Raw genomic sequence first — 18,455 nt, forward strand, 5'->3', positions numbered from 1 at the left:
TAGTGCACATTTTAGAATTTATTCACAAAGTAAAGCAGTTCACAGTGTCAATTAAGGTTGGATTAAATAGTTATTTTTCAAAGTGAGCAGGCATTCAGCACACAGTTTTGTATTTCAGCAGGTTTATATTTCAATATGTGACCACCAGATCTTACTGGGTTTTTTTTCACTATAAAACAAATTCGAAAAGATTTAGCAATGGCAAACATATTTTGCGAAAGTATAAATTCAGGAATATTTTGTTGTAGCCCAACAATGGGCTATCTGTTTGAAATCTTTGGATAAAAATAATGCATTTTTTAAAGCTTAAGTTAATAAAAAGAAATACAGTAAAAGTGGTTCTTTCCAGTGGTCACCATAAATGCATCGAGACTTTCTGCCCAATGCTGAGGATGTAAGATGTATGCTGTATTCACTTACTTTAACTTCCTAACTTGTGACCACTTGTTGGGAAAAGGTTGAGAACCTCTGTGTTAGGAAACAATGAACAAGATAAGAGAGATAACAGCACCACAGTGATGGAACAGGTGTGTTGCTTTGTGGTCAGCTGCATCAGCCATCATTTTATGCTTCTGGTTCTGGTTCACCTCTGTCAACCCCTGGATCTGTTGCTGCATTATTTTGAATCATCTCCTTGTATTTACTCTTGAAAAATCCAGCCTAAGAGTACAAAACAAAGAAAGTTCTATGAACACATACACCATGAATTAATCAAAAATTCTAAACTAGATATGAGATAAGGCTGTCACCTTATACAGGCCTGCGGTAATCAGAGCCAGTAATGCCAACCCTCCGAGGGTTCCTCCAACAATCTCTTTAGTAAAGTCTGGTTCAGGATACACCTCCACCTCTGCCTCAGTCTGTGAGATGAGATGAAATAATGTGAGTCAAGTTCAACCTCTTGTAAAACACAAATAAATTAAAATAATGTGTTATCACCTTGTGAACAGGAGGGCTGTTATTAGACGATGTTGAAAAGTACAAGTACTGGTTGTTGTCGTACTCCAGACTGGCAGTGCTGGTCAAGATGAATTTGGCAGATTGAAGTCCAATCTGTTTGAGAAAAAACGGGGAGCGGGATGAGCCTATTGATAACACATTTATTCGAAAAACTATTTCAAAATATATTTAAATGCACTTAAAATGTGAATAATATGTAAAATCATGAATCATCAATCGGTTGAACAATATATATGCATTACCTGCTCTATCCATCCAGAGCTAAGGTTGGCAGAGATATCGTAAGTTTTTGTCTCCTGTTTTCCCATGAACCTGGTGCACCTGAACACTTTGCACGTTGCAACAGAGCAGCCCTAAAACCAGAGAAAGCCGTTGAAAAGCCTGTAAACTCCAGTGGGAAGAAAAAATAGTAGTTACATTCAGGGTTTCTAGACTTCCCTGTAGATTTTTCAGCTCATATTTGACATCTGAGTACACATAGCAAATGTTTATTGTTTATGATCCTTCTTTTTAATTGTTTATTAATATGTTTTATATATTATTTCTCATTTATTCACTTCTTTATTTTTAGCTTCTTTTAAATAAAAAAACAAAAACAAATCTATCTTCCATAACTATCCAGACCCAAAAGTGACTAAAATCAAATTCCATACGTTTCCATACTGAGTAAGAACACTGCCAGTTTCTTTGTCTGAACAAAAAAAAGGAAATACACGCACTGTTCAGGAAAAGTTAAAAAACTTACCACTATCTTATCTTTCTTTATTTGAGCTACAAAGTCTGTGACACGAGGTCCCTCATCTTTGTCTGGTTGGCAGTCTGGAAACTGAAATAGAAATAGAGCTGATTCAAGTCAATTTAACAGAGAACAACATCTGCTCCCCATATTCCCACAGCCACCCTCCCACGAGGCTGTAAAAACAGCTACATTCAAAACATTTTCATTGGTTCAGTAACTATTAGTTCCCATGTTACCTGCAAACTGCTGGAATCCGCCCAGATGTCTTTAGCACCGAGCTTTATTGGCACCTTGATCACCACAGTTAAATTCAGTTCTCTGATATTATTTACAACCTGTGAGAAAAGGAGGAATTTAAAAGGTTGGCAGACTAAACAGACTAAATGAGCTTTAAAGTAACACCTGCTTCAAGATGATGAACTAATACTGGTAATAAGATATTTTACCATAATTGATTGTTTGAATGGTTTCTGCAAATCATTGTGTCCATATGCGAAATTCATGTAGCTGAGGGAACTAAACAGAAATATTAAAGTTATTATTGCATAATGAAATCCTAAAATAATTATTGCTTTCTAAATCATGTATTCCACTTCACATACAACACAAACCTTTGCATTGTAACAAAAATGCTGTACTTCACATCAATCTCTTGCATTTTGTAGAATTGGCTTGAGCTGGAGTGCTCCAGATTCCCACTAACAGAGAGGTACAAGTATTTGTAGTCATGGTTAAAGCAACATTGCAAAAATACTGTACATACTTGCATATTGTTCTGCATACTGAACATTACCTGGTAGCATTTGCAGTGACAGAAATCCTCTTGTCAAGTTGACTATTGGTTTCAATCCCATAGGAGATGATGAAGATCGCCTGAAGTGAAACAAGTGATCATATTACCTCCTCTTTCTGCAGCACTGAGAGGAGATCCTCCCGTACCAAGAACAAACCTTAGTGTTGCTTTTGAAAATAGGCTTGTCAACAGTGCAGTCTGTCTTCCCTCGTGACAAGCCATCTTCACTGTCCAGGGAGCTGCACTCGATTCTTCCCTTTATTAAAAAGAGATTTTTATGAAAGAAGAAATGAAAGCACAGGCATGGCAGCTGATCATAGATGAATTGAAATAGAACAGATCCTGACACCATACCTGCACAGCTGTAAACTTCCTATAGGAGAGTCCATATGGGTATGTCACAATGACACGGCTGTTGTAAGAGTCCTCCCCGGTGTTCTCCACTGAGACGGTGACATTCAACAGTTGATCAATGCCCACTTTAACAATTGAGGAGCTGACAAATTATGAGGACAAACAAAAGTGAGGGTATGAGAATAAAAACACTCACAGACTACAGCCATGCTTTTGGCCAAATGCTAACGTCTTGTTTACCATCATAGTTTAGCCTGTTAACTTGCACAGGTGGTAATTGGCTAAAATCACAGAGCACACCAGAGGCTGATGGGAATGTTTTTATGCTTTTGAGGTATTTTTTCCTAAAATTAAAGGTTGCAAGAAACTGAAAATTTGACCTGATGATGATGATGCTAGATACAAAAAGTTTTGATTATTCATTAGGGGGGCATGAATGTGTGCAACACATGCCATCACAATACACACAATAATTGTTGAGGCTTTTCTGCTAAAGGCATGAATTAAAACCTAAAGATGGTCTTGGATAAATCTTCTGGGATCATCTATCCAAAATGAGGGATCATCGGAGCCAATCCATCTGGTAGATGTTAAGATAAATGACCTCACACTGTGGGCTGTTCAAACCAAGAGCAATATAATACTATAACAATACCAATTTACTATTTTACAAATCATTGTCAAGTGGATGAGTTCACACCACAACAATCATGACAATGACAGTGATGACAATACAGCTGGAATCACTTTCAATATGATAAGTATGAGTATCGATAAACGCTGACAGCCAGTCAATGAGCTTGATTTCTTTACTACATACTGTTGCATGAATGCAGCTGTGCGCCAGCCGCTTTTAAGTAAGCCAATTGTTAGTATTTAGGAAACATGATCAGATGATATACTCAAATAACTCAGTCTCTGTTATCAAGACAAATTATGCTGTATGTATTATTAGGCTGTAAATTACACATTAAAAACACACATCTTTAACTGACACATACTGCCAGTGGGTTTGATGGGGTGTTAATGGGGTCCCAGAAGTTTGTTTTATCTTGCTGCTGAAGTCCGCTTTGACAATCACATGGATAATTAACGGTAACTCATGCAAAAGTTTGAATATGATTTCCCTTGAAAAGATGAAAACTGTTGGAGCAGAGTTTTGGATTCCCCTAAATGCTTCTCATTTTTAAAGAATGTCATAAAACCATGTTTTTCCAGGTTTTTTTTTTTTTTGCTTCTCTGTATAATGTGCAGCAGTAAGAAGCCATCAATATCCATAATTTGAGGTTGGCTTGTGCATGTGGTTGATGCCACTGTCTACAGAACTTCATTCATCATTAATCAGTGTTAACATTATAATTATTGTCATAGTGACTGGAACTCACCTGGTAAAGTTGAAATCCACTTTCAGTTGGTCTACACATTTGTTGTCAGTGCCGCAGTTGATTTCGAACCCTAACTGTGGAAGAAAGTATAAAGTAAACCTTTTCGGCTCAGAAAGTGTCACAGTAAACGGCTGGCACGGACCTGAAGTCTGACTGCCTACTAAAATTGTATTAAATTCTGACATTATTTAGAAGGCATGATGGTTCCTCTGCATTCCAAAGCACTGCAGTGCTCCATGCAGTAGCTAAAATGAAATGGTAAATTTAGTGGAAACTACTACTACAAGTAGTGACAAAAGTGAAGCTGTTCTTTGGTGTTCAGTTAATATTCTGACAGATAATGAAGAAGCAGGCCAGCTGACAGTCTTGCCTGGGCCCGGGACGAGATAATCTTAGATGGGCCCCCCTGTGCCCAGATCTCTCCTTTTCCTCTGCTCTTCCTCTCCTCTGGCTGAAATTAAGTGTGTGATCAGTCTCTCTCTCTCTCTCTCTCTCTCTCTCTCTCTCTCTCTCTCTCTCTCCCTCCCTCCCTCCCTCCCCTCCAGGATTTCTGCAGCTTTGAAAAAGTCAAATTGAAGATAATTAAGATTGTTTATGACCTTTTAAGACCATTTTGAACTAAATTTAAAACGAAGTACAAAAAAGTTAGGAAAAATGCAATCCCAGAATTACTTTAAAAAAATAACTACATTTCTTGCCATTCACAGAGCAACTCAAACAATGAAGAATGGAGTGAGTGAGTGAGTTTGTGTGCGTGTCAGTGTTATCATAGTTTTAAAATTTTAATTAGTTTTTATTTCAATTTAGTTTTTCAGTTTGTTTTTTTTATTTCAATTTAGTTTTGCTTAGTTTAACAAGTGACTTAAGCAGTTTAAGTTGAGTTTTTATCTCGGAATATAATTTTAGTTAACTATAATAACCCTGGTGTGTGTGCACACACATCCACACACATACAGTGTTCAAATTCAGGTGGAGTAGAACTGGCTGAACTTGGACTGGGAACTGGTGACAAATGCATACAGAAGCGTGTGATTACGTGACTTCACTGGAGACCTTTAGAAACTAACTGGTGTTTTTCTGATTTTGTGTGTGACCCCAGTGCTTTCACACTGAGTGTTTCCAATCTGAGGGTCCTCTGGCAGATTCCAATATCATCGAACTGCAGCGCCGGAGAGCAGTGTTAGACGTACGCATGCGCGAGAGCCACCTTTTCAGACATATGCATGAGCGAGTTGAAACTGAACCTTTAAGACTACTAGTGCATTGCCCATAGGAAGCATGTATTCCTATAGAAAGGTGGGAGGTTAAGTAGCTTTTTCATGGATGGCGAAATGAGGTTGTGTTTCAAGGTGGGACATCAGGGATATAATTGGCTGTTTTTGACTACTTTTGACTATACCATTATATTTCACTTTACTTACCTCGCATACCTACATGTACCCTAACCCTAACCCTACATTTCTTACCTTTCCTTGTTTGGTGTCATTATTTTCACCACAACCTCACATGTGTGACTGTACAGTTATTTTTTCATTTTGACACATTACTGACACAATTAACACTATGGACCTAAAATCACAAAATAACATAAAATCAGAGTAGGAAACAGTTAGATTTTTTACTGTGAAAACCACAAATATGTTTAATGAACCAACAGCATTAGTTATAATGCAAATATAAATTGTTGCTTGCTAAATTTGTGCATAAGTTTTTGAAATGTATCTATTTACATTTAAATGCAGGCAATGCCGGCTCAGGGCTCCTCAGCTCATTCCTGCCTGTTGTCTCCTCTTTGTTTCGACTCACAACACAAAAACACAACTACACTACACACTAAACACATTACATTAAACACTATATAACATACTAACTATACACAAAACGCTATATGTAATAAATCTCTCAACTCTCAAAACTCGCCATCTCTGTCGCTGTCTGTATCACTGCCGGCGTCCCTCACACAACTTCCCCTGTTGCTCAGCAACCAAACTTGCTGCTTGTGGACACTTTCGTGACAAAAGCCTGTTTTTACCATTTCTTCCTGCACCAGACACAAGGCAAACGAGATGGCAATGTTGGTGAAAAAGCGTGGCGGACATTATTTATCCTAAGTCCTGTTTTGGACCTGCCGGTGCGTCCGTCGACTCAGGAGGTGGGCCGTGTGGGGGTGGGCTGGCAGCTAGCTACACACGAACATCCACAGATTCCGATTCCACTTTGTTGTCCACGCGTCTCCGGATCTCCTCAGACCGGACTCGTTTAGTATCATTAATCCACAACAGTCATTTTAGATGCACAGAACTGGACCGAACCGCCGGCAAAATCCCGGTCCAGCTCGCACCGCTGGAGGTATAAACCCGCTTGTTTCTTAAGGGATGTCGTGGAAGTGAGCTCTGCAGTGATTGGCTCTGGTGCGCACATGGCTACGGTGTGCAGTGATTGGCTCTGATGCACACGTGACTGTGCTCATGGAATTTGTAAAGCATTTATGAAATAATTTATTAACCGTATCATTGCAGTCCAAACAAATCCGACATTGCACACCCCTAATCCAAGCAGCAGCCATGTTGCAACTCTCAGGTCTGTCTGATCCTGATCCACAGAGATATTTGAGGAACACGCACACACACACACACACACACACACACACACAGTGATTCTTTGCTTTTATAGAGAGATATACTGTGTTGCCTAGATAAGAGACAGCAATGCAGCGCACATGTCACGGACGGATGCATATTATATATTTTTGTTCATGTATGATAAAATAGTAGCCGTACAAATGGGCATAGTAAGTTAATGTTTATGTAAGTAATAAACATTGAGCATTGTGGAAACCCCAGTACAAATGTCGTGGTACAAACTACCTCAACCTAGAAACACAAACCCAAACTGTTACACACTGCCTTGATGGAGTTCAGCAATATGTCCTATAGCTGGTGGTTAAGTGTCGTGCGGATGAGTATGTATAGAACAGTGGCAGTAGCGCATACATACATCTAAAATGGCTGCATCTAGAACTGCGGGTGCGGGGCCTCGGGGCGCTCTGGTTCTGCAGTTCGACCCATAGACATATTGGACCCTTCTCGCAGATTCCCATAGACATAATATAGGTAGACGCATCATAGACTGACGCTGCTTATTGGAGCTAACGTACGCCATCATGGATGGGTCTCCAATGTGACCCCCCCTGCATTTATTTCTACTGAGGAAGGTGTAAACCCAACTACAATAATCATAACCCCCTGAATTACAAACGGCAGAGATTTAGTTATGACACAGGGCGCTGTCACAAAGATAATTAAAAAAATAAAAATGAAAACAAAACACTGCGCCGGTTATTGCAACCATAAACTGCACAAAATACGTCCCAGCACGCCATGAGGCGTCTACGTATATTATGTCTATGGCAGACTCCGCTGTCTAAGTCTTTCTTGTCTAAGATATGGCGAAGTGTACGCCGATAAATTCCGACCACACTGTTGGCAAAATGCCACTTACGTTCCAGGATACTTCAGACAGAAGAACAACACACAGAGCTGACTGTGAATGTCACCAACACATTTCCTCCAAACAAACCAAAAAAATGACGTAAGTGGTAAATGAACGTACATATTTAAGACCTAACTGGATGTAATTTAAGACCTATATGCAAAATATGGATGTATTTGAGACTTTTTAAGGCCTAAAATTGAGATTGTCAATTGAAAGACTTTATTAGACTCCGCAGAAACCCTGTCTCTCTCACCGGTAGTCTGACTCTGTCCCTCCCGCATCACTTTCTCTGTCACCTGACTGCAGCTGGACCTCTCTCCTCTCTGTCTCGTCTTCTCTGACGGAGCTACCAAACTCAACTGTTTCTGTCAAAGATAGCGTGTTGTGTCTGGCGTTTATACAAGCTAATGGACGTTAACATTAGAGTTAGCCTGTTAGGTTAAGTAACAAGGTTGTTAAACGTCGGCTGCACTGTTTCTTACCTTGCTCTACGTTGACTTTGCTAGTTCCAGCTTCACCGTCACCACCTTTTTTTAAAAATATGTGTTTAGAAAATCTCTAAGGCCTCTACTTTCTTCTTCTCCTCCTGTCTTTTCTTTACTTTTCTGAGCACTGGACTTGTGCTGACCGGATATTTTGAGCTACTGAACTTCAAATCAAATGACAACATCAAATGTTGATCAGTGGCAAAACCATTTTTGTGTTGGGGGTGGGGGGCTTCTTGACCACTTTTTCAAGGACAATTAGGAAGATACCAAATAAATAGCTTTTATGTAACTCAAATATTACATATTTGTTCCACAAATAGGCCTATTTTTGTTTTTTTTAAATTATTCCATAATTTAATGAGGCCCCAGTCCCCCCGCTTATTATAAGTGACTTTGGGCTTGTTTTTCTGTAAAGTGGTTTATAAATATTGGTAGTCCGGGTCGCAGGTTTTTTGGGCTTGTTCTTCCTCGGTCCTCTCCCCATTATATTGTATGTCATATTGTTTTGAAGAGCTGGAACTAAAACAAAAAAGGATCATAACATATAAAAACAATAATAAATGTAATGATACAATGCAATACATTTCTGGATTCAGGGTGATATTTATGTGTGTGTGCAAAGTGATCTCACAGGTGTTCTTAATGGCTCTGTAAGTCACACCCACACAGAGTTTAAAAGCCAGTTTAACTCCTCTCCAGTTAGTTAAAAGTGAAGAAGCTTCTTGGATGAGAGGTGAAACATCTTCAAGAAACTAAAACAAGTCCAGTTGCCTATGATACAGCACCTAGATTTACCATGACCTGGATGACTGAGAACCTTAATCAATTAACAGTGTCTTCAAAGATCACTTACAGGATGAATGGTTGTTGTCTGAGCCTGCTGGGAGAGACTTGGTCTGAGATTTGTGTCAGAGGGCAAACCGTCAAATGTGAATTTGAGCTCATTGGAGAGTGGGTTAAGAGCATCTTCTGGACAAGCCTGCAAGAAGAGGGCAGTATTGGTGGTGTTCAAAAGCGCATATTCTGCCCTTTATAAACAAGGTGTATGTATAACAACTCACCTCAACAAAGAAGTTCACATTAACGCACCGAGGAGGCTGTCGTAAGATAACATCCGTTGATCCGGTCTGCACTCGTTGTTTCTCACTGATGTAAGCTCGGTTGTTTGGGACCTTCCAGGTGGCATCCAGTGTTAAAGTAAAGTTAATCCTTGCTCGAGCTGAGAACAGATCAGACCTTTATTAAGAGGCTATTGGTGCACACACATAAATGTATCTCAATGGATGGACGGTGGCGGATCAGGAACCTTGTTCTACTTCAGAGTGTCTGGTTATGGTGAAGCATATTTTAGCTATGATCCCCAAAGGTGTTACACAGTCTGAGTTCTGAGTCGAGATTTGGTTTGGGCTGAATGACACCTTAGCTTCCACCATCACTATGGGCTTTGATCTGGAAATGGACAGAGCAGGAAAATAGAAGTCCGGTTACATTTCAAAGGTGCCAAATACTGACATTTCCCTCTGTGTCTCATAGTGATGCTAAAGGGTGCTGTCTGTTTCTGTATTAACTCTTTCACACAGGCCAAAAAAAAAGAACACTGACACCCGCCAACATCCAGCTTTTGTATTTTGTGTGAATGTATACAACCAAACATTAAGAATGTGGCTTCTTAATACTTTTCCATCCATCTTGTTCAGTTGGTGCTGAATTTGAAAAAGAAACTGAAGTAGAAGATATTAAAAAACTTAGCCATTGTTAGTGGCTTGTCAGCTGCCTGATTGTTGTAGTACATGCACAAGTCCCAGCAGAGATGAGAGAGAAGCGAGATGCCTTTGCAACTTCTGTTATTAGTGATGGAAAAAAAACGTGTCTAAGCAGAATGTAAATTATCAAGAGGTTTGAAAAGGATGAAAAAAAAAAAACAGAAAGGCAAAGTCTCCTGGCATTAAGAAAGGCATCGAACAGCTTCTTTTAAATGGTTTAAAAACCTGCAAATACACACTAATTTTGTTGTAAAGGTGAGCTTTAAACTAACTTAAATGTAAACACATCTGAAGAAAAACGAGATGATCAGAGCAACTGTTCCACCCGATATAGTATACAGGAATTTGATGTTTGATGACCTGGGTTGAAAATACATGTGAAGAACCATTGGTTTAGTTATTGAATATCCTAATAAAATATGGATATTGTGGCTGTCTGAAACAACCATGTATTGAACAGTTGTGTCCTATATTAGTACACAAACAGCACACATTGCCAAGTTCAAGTTTAATTAACCCTTAAAAATTATTATATTAGAAAGTACAATGTATGACGGAGCATCTTGGACTTACCTGAGTAAGACAACTGTGCCCTTTGAACCCACCGCTAAGTCGGGCAAACCGTCCCCACTACGGTCAAAAGATGACTGACTGATTGACATGCCGAAGAACTTCAGCCCTGACTTGACTTCAGGGCCAGCAATTCTCTGTGTAGATGGAAATATTTGAATTCATCAAATTGGTTTTACATTAAATAGAGTGGCAAACAGGAAGCCATACTTAAGGATCTTTTTTGATCTGGCTCACCTGTGAATAAGAAAGACTGATTCTTCCTCCTCCTTCGCCATGAAATATGTAGATGCTGCCTTGACCGTCATTCTCCAAAGGAGCTCCAACGGCCAAATCACTGAAACCATCCCTGTTAAGATCAGGCAGCACGGCAAGAGAAGAGCCAAATCTTCCTTTGTCAGATGCGGCCCCTCTTAATACTGATGGAGAATATAAGTGGCAATCGACAGTCTGGTGAAAATATAAGGATGCGGGTTAATGTTTGCACTGCCAGTGAATAAACACATAGATTATTTTAATGACACTGGATAAAACTGTCATTTACCAAACCAGATAATTCACAAACGTAAACTCTTCCCTCTCTGTCAGTGTCCACGAACATAGGGGCAGATATGAAGACCAGGTCAGTGAAGGAGTCACGATCAACATCCATGGCACAAACCTCTGCCCCAAAGTATTCACCGCTCTGATACTGTAATGATAAAATAAAAAAAGGGATCAACCAGTATTTTTTTTACTGTGCATCAATGTGTCTTTTAGGACCGTCTACCTATCTTAACTGATTGTCAACACACACCTTCCATGGATGGGGATCAATCTTTTTGACTTGTCCTCTTGCCTCAACTGTTATCACAACTCCTCTGTGTTTGTATCTCGGACCACCAACAATTGTCAGTGGGCCTTCCCTCGTGTTGGCAACTGCCATGGAGTAACCTAGGATTCAAGAGTCAAACATAAGTTATCCATTAATAAATGAAAGGTTGGCCAACTGTGAATATATATATATACATATATTTGCAGATGTTTTTGAAGTGTCAGTATTACTGTTACAGCTACAGAGGACAAAGTTGAAAATTACATATGTACAATATTGATTATAAAAAAATATACTAGTTGTTTAAAGCAACATGATTGAACTTTTTTTTTCAAAACTTGAAAATAACAGCTTCAAAATCATGTTGGTACAGTGTCTTAGGTAATAGGGTCAGTGGTGACTCTGCCCCCGATCACTTGTTTCTGCACTATGTAACTTCAGTGAGAGGGTAGGATCACAGTGTTACACATGTTTACTTCAAGATAAAAGATTTGAGTTTTGTTTGTAGTTAGCACCTATTAGCTGCTCTTCTAGGATTTATTGATAACGTATTGTCTTTTGCTCTCTACCCTGAATGAGATCTACCAATAGGCTCAATGGTGAGTGTGGTATTTGTTTATTTGAATGGTTTTTGGGGGTCTCTGCCATCAGTGTTTGAATGGGTGAATGTGACTTGCACACACTCCCTCACGCCTTTGACTCCTTATTTGTCGATGCAACATCTACATGTTTGCTAATAGTGTCATATACATACCCAGATAAGTGTCAGTCTCCATATAATCAGGCACGTAAGGCCTCCCTCTCATGCCAGTGCTGGTGTATTGCAGGAAGCCTCCCTTCCACTGGTTGGCACCAACAACACTCATCTGAAATCCCTGCAGTTCGAGTGAAATTTAAAGAAAATGTGTTTTGCACGAAAACATCAGCGAAAGAAAAGGCTAACTGCATCATCATTTAAATCTGGATTCTATGTAAGTAATTCTATGTAAGTCCATGTGTGCTTTTTTGTGTGCGGGTATGTCTGTGTTTCTAAAATGTTATTATCAAGAGCATTTCTGGTGATTTTTTTAATTACCCCAGGCAAATAAGCTGCTCTGAATCCCTCCTGACACATTTCCATTTTCAGTGTCGCTCCACTTGTTTGAGATCCTGTAACAGCAACATGAGTGAGCATGAATGTGACTTTTACTTTTTTACCTTTCTGAACTAAATATTTACCTTTATATCTGAAAATCCCAAAATGATTTCATACTGTTATGGTAAGTTAGTATCTGTACCTTCGATAGAGAAGATTTTCTCCTGCAAATTCTGTCTTATTTTTTCAAGTGCTTGAAAGCTCTCCACTTGAAACACATGGTCTTGTGAGGGAGAAGATGCAATGGTCTCCAGTTCCGCTTTTGCACCGGCTACAGTAAATGCATCCCCCACCTAGAGACATTAAGAAAAAAACTGGATGATTTGAACTTGATGTTAAATATAGTTTATTCATATAACTGACACTCAAATGTATTCTTTAATTGGCAAGAGTTTAGATACTATGAGCACTTATCATTTTTTAAAATACATTCTCGTTATTTCTACTCGTATTCAATTATGGTGATATAAATATAATAAAAAACAATACATTACATATATTACTTAATTACTACACTGGTAATTAATATTTTAACAGTTTAGGTCCAAAGATTATTGTTAATTAGAATAATTTTCCCTTTAAATTTTAAATTGTTTTCCAGTTCATTAAAGTTTAAGATCATTTCAAAACCATCTTTCTCTTTCTGCACTCTCAGTCATAAGTCTGGTTGAACCATTGGGTTGGAACCATCACAGGATTTCATTCTTCATATAAAATACATGACTTTTTTGGCAATCCCTTCATACAAAATACTTCTTTTAACCATCTGATAGTATTAACCTATTGGGGCAGGTGATTATCAGCTTTTGAATAGTAGCATACATTTTATAAAGACATGATATATTAAAGGTGCATCAATACAACTTACCCCGATAGCAAATCGAACAATTTTTTTACTCTCAGCTGAATTTGCTGAGTCTTGTAAGTTACTCCGGTCATTAGATTGTCCGTCTGTAATGACTATCAGAACCTTCTTCACATTTGACCTGGAACCTCTTCCTGCTGTGAAGACATTGTCACTGACAAAAGACAGACCTGCTTTTAATAAATGTTCTTTGAGGACATTAAAGGGATAATTTGTATAATACAGCCAGAATTCAAATTCAAAGTTCCAAAACTACAGGGGGAAGCGTGTTGCCTGAGCCACGACTTAGATCATAGTGGGAGGCACCATGAGGTTTTAGCTTCACAGTCTAACAGTGAACATGTTTGGACACTGAACTGGGACTGAACAAGATGGATGCCAGTTTGAATACAGCAGATACAGTCAAGTCTCCGGCAGGAGTGCCTGGCTCCGAAGCCAGTGTTCAGATTTTTCCCTTAAGCTAACACTGTGAAAGAAGGGTCCCTAAAATGGTACATATATTGTATTGACTGTCACAACTGCCATAAAATGACTTGTTTCACTATAAAAATGAAAAAGCCAAAAACATTTGGAGAGTCTAGAAGAGGCACACAATTAAATCATTCTATCCCATTCAAGTTAGCAGGTTAGCTCTGTTTATCATATTTGTAGTTTAACAATTTAAACTGCCCCTTTAATGATGATTAATGTTAGTGTTACCATTTAACTTTATGGGAACAATAAAGTTTGCTATATAAAATCATCATGAGGTAAAGTCTCACATTAGCATCATGACAGCACTTACACAACATGTCTGATGGCAGCAGCTGTGTAAGTCAATCCACTAAACTGTCTTATTGCATTAATTTGATATTGCCAGTTATTAATATCAAACGTATCAAAGTAATAATGGATGTAGGGGCTCGTGGAGAACTGGGCAATGGCAAACTGCAACAAAAGAAGAAAAGAAATGTCAATATGCATGGCAACAGATGGAAATATCATGACAGTCAAAACATCTATAAAACAGCACATATCTGTGGGGACAATAAAGAGAATGAAGAAAAAATGAAGGTTGAGGGTTTCTTTGTGGAGGTTCGGTAGACTGTTTAAATCTGTCAGTTGCTCACATAAGTTTTTATAAAGAGCCCAATGTAAAAATAATTTCTCTACTAAGAAGCTGCACAGGTCTGAATTGGAGAGGGTTTCTTTGGAAAGAGAGAAAGAAAGACAGACGGACAGATGGATGAATAGACAGTGCCTAAAACTGATGATTCAATCTATGGTTTCAAAAGAATAAAGTTATCAAACCTTTGTGTCTTTTCCCACAAATGACCCGACCAGAGCTTTCACAAATTCCTTCATTCTTTCAAAATCTGGTCTTGCTACGCTGCCGGAGCCATCCAGCAGAAATGCAATGTCTGCTTCAGCCCGGCACCCTGTCAAAAAGAAGAGCTGGATCAACTTTTGAACAGTCTTTGCAATGTCCCCTCAAGTGAAGTCAGCCATAACTTGTATTCCTTTAACATCACATGTAGGGATTTTGTCTGTTTGCTTGTTCTTAGGGCTCAGGTGCACTGTTGAACCCTTCATTCCAGACAAGCCTCCTGGAAAGGTGTGATAGAACCAATCCAATACTCTGATTTTTGTCAGTATGCATGTTGGGTTGTGTTTAAAAAAGTGTGTGAGTGATAGTATACTTTATTATAATCATTGGTATGCTTCTAACTCTGTATTTAAGATAATTAAACATATTTACCTTCAAGAGAAGAAGGCACAGGACCTCCAACACGATTATAACGGTCTATCTGAACACAGACACCGTTGTACAAGGTGATACTTTGGCAGTCCTTTCGTATTGTTGGACCACATACCTGAAAACAGACATGGTCAGGCCTGATTAATATAAAAGGTGGTTGATCATTTCCTATCCCTACATTTCCAAGCTGCAACAAGACTGTTTCATTGGTAGAGAGATGAATCAAAGTTAAAAAGGGTTCATAACAAAGTAATGTGAAGGTTTGCAGTTCATCAGCTCACCATAGTGTTTTGTGTGGGATCTACTGCCATTGTCAAACCAAGGGACGCGTTGACTGCAAATTCTGGCACTGAATTGAATACATTCATCAGTTATGTTAAGACAGTCATTCAGGATACTTTGTGATAGCAACAGTGTCAGTGACCAAACAAACCACAGCCGCTACTATTAAAAGATTTCCTTGTGTGATCACATAACTGTTAGCAGCATTATCCTGTTTAAGCAACCTCAAGTTCGAGAGTAGAGCCATCATTAGGCTACACAATATCACCCACATTGGATTTGAAATTAACTGCAGTAAACTGCTGGTGTGCTTTGATAACCCGATATCACCCTCTTCTGTTTTATGCTTAATAAAATATCATTAACATAATGTAATATAAATTCAAAAATGGTATAGTGTAGGATCAGGGCAGAATGAAACAATACGTTTGTAAATAGTGGTCACACTAACAGCAGATGAGCTCAGCAGCTACAAACCCAGGAGCTCTTGTAGGCACATTGTGAAGTACAGAAAGATGCATTGATTAAAAAGCAATTTTTAAAAAACTTTTGTTTTCTCGTGATTATGGGTTACTTGTCATGCTTTATTGCAATAATTAACTCGTGATCTTGAAAATGGTTACGATAAAAAAAAAAAAGAAAAGAAAGAATAATCGCAAGTATGGCCGTTTTCAGCACAGTGCTGTGCTCGTGAATGGAAATTGGGAATGACGGTAAAGCTCTTTTTCATTCCAGATTTTCTTTAATGACCCTGAAGGCACCGTGATCTCGAGGCTACGTCCCTTCCTGAGGCGGTGCCAAAGTCCTCGTCATGTCTTTAGATGAATACTCTGAGTTTATCACAGTCAGTGGGATGTCCTGGGGCGATAGAGCCGCAGCACTGAATGACGGCTTTGTCGTCCTGCGAGGCTTTTCCGAGAGGACTGAGCAGGGACTGGGCGTGAAGGATTTCTGCCCTGACAGCCGGCTGAAATGCGAGACATCGAAGACATGTAGTCTTTCGATTGACAGCAGATCGAACCAACCTGAGTTTTTCTCATAATGATCAGTAAGAGCGGATTAACATACTCATGTGGCCAGTGTTATTGTACTGTTGAGTATGAGACAAATAATTACAAGATAGATAGATAGATAGATAGATAGATAGATAGATAGATAGATAGATAGATAGATAGATAGATAGACTCAGAATATTCATCTAAAGACATGATAAGGACTTCAGAACTTTGAGATCGCCTCACGAGCGGCATGTAGCCTCGAGATCACGGTGCCTTCAGGGTTATTTTAAAAAAGACCTATGGCAAAATCTGAAATGTTTAATAGCGCTGTTATCCTTATTCCCAGTTTCCATTCAGGAGCAGGGCACCTACAACCAGTTAATGAGTCGTTTCCTGTTTTTTGATTCCCGATTTTGAAACGAAAAACAGGAAAGGAGTCGTTTTCCGTTACTCCCTTGTCGACTTCAGAACAGAAGCCGAACGGACCGTTTTCGTTTAGCTACTCAATAATCGAACATACACCTTCAAGGCTGAATCTCATGTCAAATATAGGGCTATTACAGTAATTTCCTTATAGACTTCCTGAAACCATAACTATCAGGTGATATATAAGTCCCATCTGTTAAAAATCTCTGCTCTCAGAAATCTAAAACTTAACCCTAATTCTCATGATTTTTATTCAATGATAAGAGTTCATGAGAATCCTTGCCCTTACAATCATTTTGTCATTCAAGTATTGTTTTATGAAGCATTTGGATGAGAAGCTGCTTACGTGCAACTGGTAGTTTGCTGCAGGAGAGTCGAGAACTTGAAGCGGTGGAGGTGGCGCACTTATATATTGTCCCCCGTTCACTGGGTGAAGACTGTTCAAGAGGAGCACTGACTAGTAAGCTGAGGAAGTAAAGCCAAGATGTGAATGTAGATTACACATCATTACTGTGACTGATTTATATAGTACCTTGAGACACGCACGACAGAAATTTTGTCAGGAATAAAGTGATAATACAATAAAACATTTGGGTTGGATTGTGGACCCTTATTGACAACAGCATGCATTCTTTGACTTACTCTGATCCTCTCTGCACCACCTGGTATCCAAAGCCTGCAGCATTGTTGGTGACGGACTTCCAGGCCACAGGATCAACATTGAAACAGAGCGCAGCTTTTAACACTGAGGAAAAGAGAAGAAAGAACAACATCATTCTTCTGATTTAAAGCTGGGATCGGTAAAATGGGAAAAAAAAAAACAAAAAAAAAACGTCACACACAGGCTATATAAGATCCCACCCTCTTGTCCACCGGCCTCTCTCCAAAGCCACTCGACACAAACCACCAACAGCTTTAAAACCACTATGTATAACTTTACTTTAAAATGGTTCTGATCACATACTGTATGTCTTAGTTTGTTGTATCATCTGTGTGTTGCTTTCAGAGCATTCACACGGTGGAGAGTTGAAAATTGATGTCTGCCAGAGTGTTTTCTTATACAACACCACAGGGGGGCACCACAGTCAGAAGTGGCCCAAAACAATTATTCAATTCTACAACATATTTTGAGCCAGTTACCTGCCCAGTTTTTACTGAAATGTAAAGATACACTTCTACTTTAGTACTACTTTACATGGCAACATGTGAGAGGTCCTCCTTCTATATGCGCTTTTGCATGGGATTTTCTCACATTGAGTGATACAGTGCAAACAAAATCTTGCCTTTTTTTCTCCCTTTTTGGCCACAACAGGGAGTCTTCAGAAATGGTCAGTATTATACAAAGAACTATTGTGATAAGACAATCTGTCAGTGTGTGTAAGAAACACGAGCTTCCTGTAATGTTGAACCTCAGATTTACCTCTGATTAATTGTAATTCATTGTGTACATGTCTGTTCACTTCATAGTGACATCATATTGTTGGTGTTCTGTAATAGTTTCCTTCAGAGATTTTCTTTCATAATAAACAATGAATAACCACCATGAGACTTACACCCTCAGGTTCTGCTTTTTTAAAACCACAACTTTACCAGCCACTGATTCAAGTGCTGACTGTAAGCATCATGACGACCATGTTGTTCTGAAAAAGT

General features: G+C 39.0%; 1 protein-coding gene across 1 annotated transcript; it reads right to left on the reverse strand.

Annotated features, from left to right (window-relative positions):
* Nucleotides 1-3: 3 nt before the first annotated feature.
* Nucleotides 4-18,339, reverse strand: LOC119010003 (integrin alpha-M-like). Its single transcript, XM_037081807.1, has 29 exons — nt 17,448-18,339; nt 17,152-17,270; nt 15,381-15,448; nt 15,100-15,214; nt 14,652-14,779; nt 14,146-14,288; nt 13,365-13,515; nt 12,639-12,789; nt 12,437-12,510; nt 12,116-12,236; nt 11,344-11,480; nt 11,092-11,238; nt 10,785-10,997; nt 10,551-10,684; nt 9,521-9,663; nt 9,276-9,433; nt 9,068-9,193; nt 4,232-4,305; nt 2,847-2,988; nt 2,650-2,748; nt 2,493-2,572; nt 2,311-2,397; nt 2,146-2,215; nt 1,936-2,034; nt 1,706-1,786; nt 1,203-1,313; nt 940-1,053; nt 750-860; nt 4-660 (listed from the first exon to the last, which is right to left on the reverse strand). The coding sequence occupies exons 1-29, from the start codon at nt 17,579-17,581 to the stop codon at nt 565-567; spliced, it is 3,426 nt and encodes a 1,141-aa protein (XP_036937702.1). The 5' UTR covers nt 17,582-18,339; the 3' UTR covers nt 4-564.
* Between the last annotated feature and the right edge of the window lie 116 nt (nt 18,340-18,455).

This window comes from Acanthopagrus latus, chromosome 20 (genome assembly GCF_904848185.1).
Source record: "Acanthopagrus latus isolate v.2019 chromosome 20, fAcaLat1.1, whole genome shotgun sequence".
NCBI lineage: Eukaryota > Metazoa > Chordata > Actinopteri > Spariformes > Sparidae > Acanthopagrus > Acanthopagrus latus.

Excerpts from the sequence above, each read along its gene's own strand:
- LOC119010003 (XM_037081807.1), bottom strand. The coding sequence starts at position 17,581 with ATGATGTTGTTCTTTCTTCTCTTTTCCTCAGTGTTAAAAGCTGCGCTC. Across the intron at positions 15,215-15,380 it reads ATCCCACACAAAACACTATG|GTATGTGGTCCAACAATACG; the intron begins GTGAGCTGATGA and ends GTCTGTTTTCAG. Across the intron at positions 1,054-1,202 it reads GCTCTGGATGGATAGAGCAG|ATTGGACTTCAATCTGCCAA; the intron begins GTAATGCATATA and ends TTTCTCAAACAG.